The sequence below is a fragment of the Telopea speciosissima genome, chromosome 9 (assembly GCF_018873765.1).
Source record: "Telopea speciosissima isolate NSW1024214 ecotype Mountain lineage chromosome 9, Tspe_v1, whole genome shotgun sequence".
In the NCBI taxonomy this organism is placed as follows: Eukaryota; Viridiplantae; Streptophyta; class Magnoliopsida; order Proteales; family Proteaceae; genus Telopea; species Telopea speciosissima.
The window spans coordinates 62,122,156-62,128,636 of NC_057924.1; the positions used below are offsets into that span (position 1 = coordinate 62,122,156).

General features: G+C 35.9%; 1 protein-coding gene across 1 annotated transcript; it reads left to right on the forward strand.

The window, feature by feature from the left end:
- The first annotated feature begins 528 nt into the window (after positions 1 to 528).
- On the forward strand, positions 529 to 1,882 carry LOC122640344 (UPF0481 protein At3g47200-like). The gene has a single exon (XM_043833504.1). It carries the CDS (start codon positions 594 to 596, stop codon positions 1,869 to 1,871), a length of 1,278 nt encoding a protein of 425 aa, XP_043689439.1. The 5' UTR covers positions 529 to 593; the 3' UTR covers positions 1,872 to 1,882.
- Positions 1,883 to 6,481: the final 4,599 nt, after the last annotated feature.

A 6,481-nucleotide genomic window follows, 5' to 3' on the forward strand; every position in this document is an offset into this window, starting at 1 on the left:
TCAGTGTGTTTGGTTTGATTTATGCTTCCTATTTTTCATTAAATAAATCAATATAACCATAAATTCATAAACAGCTCAAGAATTGCTTATGATTTATCATCATAAGGGCTGTTAATGTTTGTTTATGTGGGTACCCTTAATGAACATATGCAGAATTGCTATTTAAATGAGGTAAATTGGTAAAATTAACGAAAATTAGAATAAAGCCTCTCTTTTGTCCCCCTCTTTCTCCAACCCCACCTAGACCCTACCATAATATACATGATATATCTTTCTCTTAAGCATACCAAACCTATTTTTGATTATATAATCACGTGGTAATCAAATGATAATTGTTTATAACCCATAACCTATTATCATAATTGATTATTCATAAATAGGTCATGAATATAAATATAAACTATATATACCAATGAGAAGCCATTTTTGGTTTCTCATTTGACTCTATATTCCCCGGGATCGGCTAAATGTTGTTCTAAGCGATTTTAAATTATTTTGTTCATCTGTCTGTTTCATGCTTCCATTTTCAGAACTCTTAAAAGGCCATAACTTTCTAGCTACCAAAAGTTAGGAAGAACTTTTTACAGAGAATTATGGATGTGGATGAAGTAGTATTAGCATCTTCAATCGAAGCAAAGCTTAGTCCTGAGCCTCCATTGTCAACTCGAGCTTCTATCTTCAGAGTTCCTCATGTATTCTGTCGACAAAATGAAGGTGCTTTTGCTCCTAATTTAGTCTCAATTGGTCCCTTTCACCATGGTTATGAAAACTTGAAGAACATGGAAGAATTCAAACTATGGTATTTGCATGGCCTCCTTCATCGGGCACCAACTTCACAGACAAATTTAAGGATATTAACACGAGCCATTTGGCAGTTGGAAGAACGTGCACGTGAGTGTTATGCAGAACAATTGATCGGCCTTGACAAATATGAGTTCGTTGAAATGCTGTTACTTGATGGTTGTTTCATCATTGAACTTTTCCGCAAGAAAGGACAATTAAGATACGACGACGACGACGAAGATCTCATATCCAGTACACCTAATTGGATGGACAGTTACTTGCGAGTTGATTTGATGTTACTTGAAAACCAAATTCCATGGTTTGTTCTTGAATGTTTATTCGACCTAACTGTGTCTCCTCTACAAAGAAGCCCTTCCCTTGTGGAACTTGCACTTGGTTTCTTTGATACTATGATGCCAATGACAGTTCCTGCTAAATCGAGCTTTAGAGTTGATGAAACCAAACATTTACTTCACTTGCTGTGGAACAGCATAATTTCAGTTTCTTCTACAGATGTAGAGTTGACAATATTGGAGAAGAATGAATACTGGGAAGTAATTCCTTCTGTTACAGATCTTGTAGAGGTTGGAATCAAATTCAAGAAAGGTAACCCTAAAGAAATATTGAATATAAGATTCAAAGATGGGGTGATGGAAATACCACCATTGTTAATTCAGGGAAGTACAGAACGTCTGTTTCGGAACCTGATTGCTTATGAGCAGTGTTGTTATTTATTGCCTAGCAGAATCACATCTTATGTTGTATTTTTGGATCGACTCATAAACTCATCAAAGGATGTGCATTTACTAGGAGTGGAAGGAATATTAGAGAACTGGTTGAGCACTGAAGAAGATGCTTCCCTTTTCTTTAGCAGGGTATGGAATGGTGGTACTCTCCATAAATTCTATTATGTGGGACTTTGCCATAAAGTTAATACTTATTATGGAACTAGTTGGCATAAGTGGCGTGCGACACTGAAGCGTGACTACTTCAACAATCCATGGACAATAATTTCCGTCTTTGCTGGAATCGTGCTGCTACTTCTTACCTTCTTGCAAACCTTATTCTCTATCCTAAGTTATCATTAATTAGTTTTTTTGTTTTTGTTTTTTTTTTAAATAAACTTTTATTTTCAAACTTCCTAGAAAGAAAGTTGAGGTTATTTCTACTTAATCCAGTTATGATGTATGCATCGGGCCACATCCCACTGATGGGATAAGATTATGGGACTTCTTGTGTTTCTTCTTTGCTGGTTAAGAGTTAGAATTTGTATTGTTTAACTGTTCACCTTCGTGCATCCATATAAGTTGATTAATAATTCGTATTTTTGTGACGTGCATTGATCACCTTACTCCTATCAAAGTGCCTTGCTCTACTAGAATGAAGTGGTCATTACACGTGACCCCATGTCTGCACAGCGGCACAGGTAGAACAGGGCAACGCATCGTAAAAGAAAAGATCTGTGTGCATCATAAGCCACGTCTTTTCAATTGCACTTTAACGAACCCATTTGTCTGAACAAATCATTAATTAATTGATACAAACTTTTTAGTTCCTCTCAAGCTTCAATCATCCATCTAGGTGAATAGGACATAAAAAGAGAACAGCAAAGGTGTCATTAGGAACATATTTAATTCAGGTTTCTTTTATGTTTATGTAATAAATAAAGGTTGGGCACGTCAGTGTTGTGCTTAGCGTGAGTCTCTGTCTTTCTCACCTTTCATGGAAATGATTCCCTTGCACTTTCTATATCACGCTCTCTTCATTGGGCACAGTCACTAACTCCAAGAAAGTCAACAGCGTGTCCAACCTTTTCTCCCTTATGTAAATTATTACTTGTTGAAAAATTTTTCTAATATTTTTTTTGTAGACAATAAATATATAATGTAAAATATCGTTGTAAGATTTCTTTATGCTTGTTTATCATTATCATATGGTTGTGAGAATCATAAAAGAAGGGAACCCACAAATACATAGGTAATGTAAGTGTGATCCAACTAAGGCGTGACAAATGATACCTCAAAATTAAAGAACTCGGTCCGGCAGCTTGGCATACGCCAGCGCTTCCATGTGTCTATCTCTCTCCTCCCCTATGAAAAAGTATCCTTACCCTTTGGTTTTTGGAGGGGAGAGACAGAAACAGGAAGCACTGGTGTAGGCTGCGCTCTCGGAAAAAGAACCATCTCCTTTTGTTAAAATATCAATAACTAGTTTCAGCGTAAAGAATAGCCCAATGCAGGTTTTCAAGCCCTTGTAGCCCAATTAGTTTCTATCAGCCCATAATTTTTTATGAGCTAGCCCATGAACTCTCATATTTGCTAAAACTCTATAACCCAACCACCGATAGCCAACCAAGTGCAAAATGGAAACAGAACCCGGATGCATTGATTGTGATATCTAATTTTTGGGACAACTCTAAACTCTGTGGAGATTAGAGACTGTATTTAAATTTTAGGTTCTTGTAAGATTATTTTCCTTCATTTTTTGTTTGTTTTTGTGTATAGGAGGGTTGTGTCTAGGGATGTAAATGGATAACCGAAATCCGAATCCGAATCTGCATCCGTGTCCGTTTAGGGGCATCCGTATTCGTTTAGAGATATCCGGGAAATAATCCGAATACTCCGATTAAAATCCGTCCGAAAAAAAATCCGAATACTTAATAATAAAAAATTAAGTAAATAATGATTTTGAGGGTTTTTTAAGATTCAACAGGTTCTAGAATATGATGAAAAGAGAATCATGATCTAAGAGATATGGATTGAGAGTGAATTGTATCCACTAGGGGAGGAAGGTCGGGTTACACAAGGCGAGATGTAAGCGGATGGTCGAAAATCCGAATTCGATCGCATCGAATCCGTTTAGAGGTATCCGAATCGGCCAGGAATATCCGGCTCGATCACATCCGATCCGTATCCGATCCGAATCCGATCCGTTTACATCCCTAGTTGTGTCCTTATCTATGCTATTGTTGTTTTTCTTGCTTTTGGGTCATCTAGTGATTTTTATTGGTCATGTTCCTCCTTTGGGCTATGGACTATGTTTCACCATTGTAAATATTTTTGTTGTGTGTTTTAGGTTTGGTTTTGTTTGGCTCTAGGTAAAAGGTACATAATTTTTGTCTTTTTTGGAAGCAAAGTCTATGCAAATGATTTAGGATATTAGTTATGGGGAGAGTTTTTTGCAACACAGATCTTTGACGGCGCGTTACCCTATCCTGCCTGTGCTGCGCAGACACAGGGCCACGCACAATAACCGCCTTACCCCCACTTGGGCAAGGCACTTGGGCGGGGGTAAGGCGGTCAATGCGCATCGCCTTATGTCTGCGCAACACAACAAGACGGGCAACCCGTGCTGTAAAAGATCTGGATCCAATTTTTTGTCCAGGAGCACTCCTCCTGCACCAGCATGAGGGCCCATGAGAACGCATGTGGAAGCACAAGCACTTTTGGACAAAATCTTTTTTCTCTATTATTTATTACTTGAAATTTTCCATTTACATAGTTCTTACCTAAAACTAAACAAAATCTTAAGCATTTCTCTTCTCAAAATATTATAAAAAAATATAAAAAATAAAAAATAAAATTTAACCTGGTAACTCATTTGCCTATATCACTATCAATCCTATCCAGTCAACCATAGAATTAACGGATCAATTTCCCCATAAAACAGTTGCTTAAGGCTCCGTTTGTTTCGGCGTAAAATTTTACCTGAAAATTTTTTCACGGTAAATTTTACTTCATAAATGTAAAATTTTATATGTTGAAAAATTTTCTAATGTTTGTTTCCATCTAAAAATAAATATTAGGATACTTTTCAACATTTAAAATTTTACGACTGAAATTTTTTTGACTGAAATTTTTTTAAATGAATCCAAATAAAATTTTACACTGAAACAAACAGAGTTAGTGAAGAAATTTTTTGTTCTACTTGTTAACTTATTTTTCAATATCCTATCTAGTCAACCTTAGAACTAATGGATCAATTTTCCCCATAAAGAACAGTTGCTTAAGTGAAGAAATTTTTTGGTCGACTTGTTAACTTATTTTTCTATATCTCTATCCACTCGATTTGCAAAGTTTGTAGTGAGTGGGGTTTCTAACATAGTAATCTAACAACTGAGTACTAAAGAAATAGCCTCTAATAATAAAATATTTTTCAAAGAAACAAGTTTGAATCCAAGAAATAAACAATATTTTAACTTTTGAACATGACAAAAAAAAAAAAAAACCCAATAAAATTTGTTTGAAAATGTTGACATATGTTTGCATATGTATCTTCATGTTGTTATACTTGTTTCATATCCTTGTATAATTTTTTTATGGAATTCATTCTTGAAATACATTCCCTACAAGTCTACAACAAATACACTACATGTGAACCCCTGCTATTACTATTTTCTGGATAAGTCTCCTTGCGTTGAAATTGATCTAATTAAAATAGGTTGCAGCTTTAATAGACAAACAAATCTATATATAGAAATATCTTTAGTAAGGACTACTCAAAAACAAAAAATCTTTTGGGAAAAAAGAATGTTGCTTGGTCACATGCCCCCTATGCCCAGAATAGGGGTGGCAAAATGATCACCCTGCCCCCATGTTGCATGCTTGGGCACGTGCTCTCATTGGCCCATGTGCATACGACAAAGCAGTGTTCTCTATCCCTATTCTTTTATCTTTTTGGTATTCGAGAAAACAAAAATAATTAACATCTACAGGCAACAAAATTGATAATACTTTTACTTTCTAAGATGTTATATATAACAACCAAGTACCACTAGACCTTGGTGTTTCTCATTCACAACCAATTTAACTTTTTTGTGATAGTCGAGCTTCTCTTCACGTAGCCTTTAATCTATATTTCATGAGAGTATTGAGCAGAATGAACTCAATTGTCACTTTATATGTGATCAGATTCAATTAGGCACACTTGAGAAATGTTATGTAACTACTAAGGAACAACTGGCTGACATTTTTACCAACCCTTTTGATTGAGATCATTTTCACTATTGTATCATCCAAGTTGGGCACTATGGATCTCCATGCCCCAAAAGATATGGATGGCTCAAATACCCACATTCTAAAAGACACCAAGTCTAATATACTCTTTAAAAATAAAAATTTTATTTTACTTTTGACCTAATGGAGCCTTAGCAATATACTTTTTAGTGTTTTTTTATCCCCTCTCACATGCAAAAGACACGAAGCCTGAGTTTTTTATTTTTTATCATATCTATTAGATATCACAAGGGAAGATCTCTTTATATTAGTAGTTCAAATTATTTGTAACAAAAAGACTAGCATACAATAAGATTATTACAATCCACCGCTCCTTAATGAATCGCTGCAGTTTTAACAGGATCAGTACAATCCGAAAAGATAATGGTGAGTACCTGGAAGATGAAGGTGAGATCAGAACTGCAGCGATCGACTATTTTAGCCAGATCTTCGGCAGCAACCCCCAGATCACCTCAACTCCTTTGTACCCTCCCCTAGAGTGTTTACTCACTAATGCGGAATCCAACAATATGGCCAGACCTTTCTTCGCCATTGAGATTAAGGCTATTGTCTTCAAATACGATAATGACTTTGCGTTCGACACCGATGGATTGGTCCGAAGTTCTTCAAAGCTGCATCAGATATCATCGGCGAGGACCTATATACAACCATCCTCGATTTCTTCCATAGCCGAAAGATGCTCC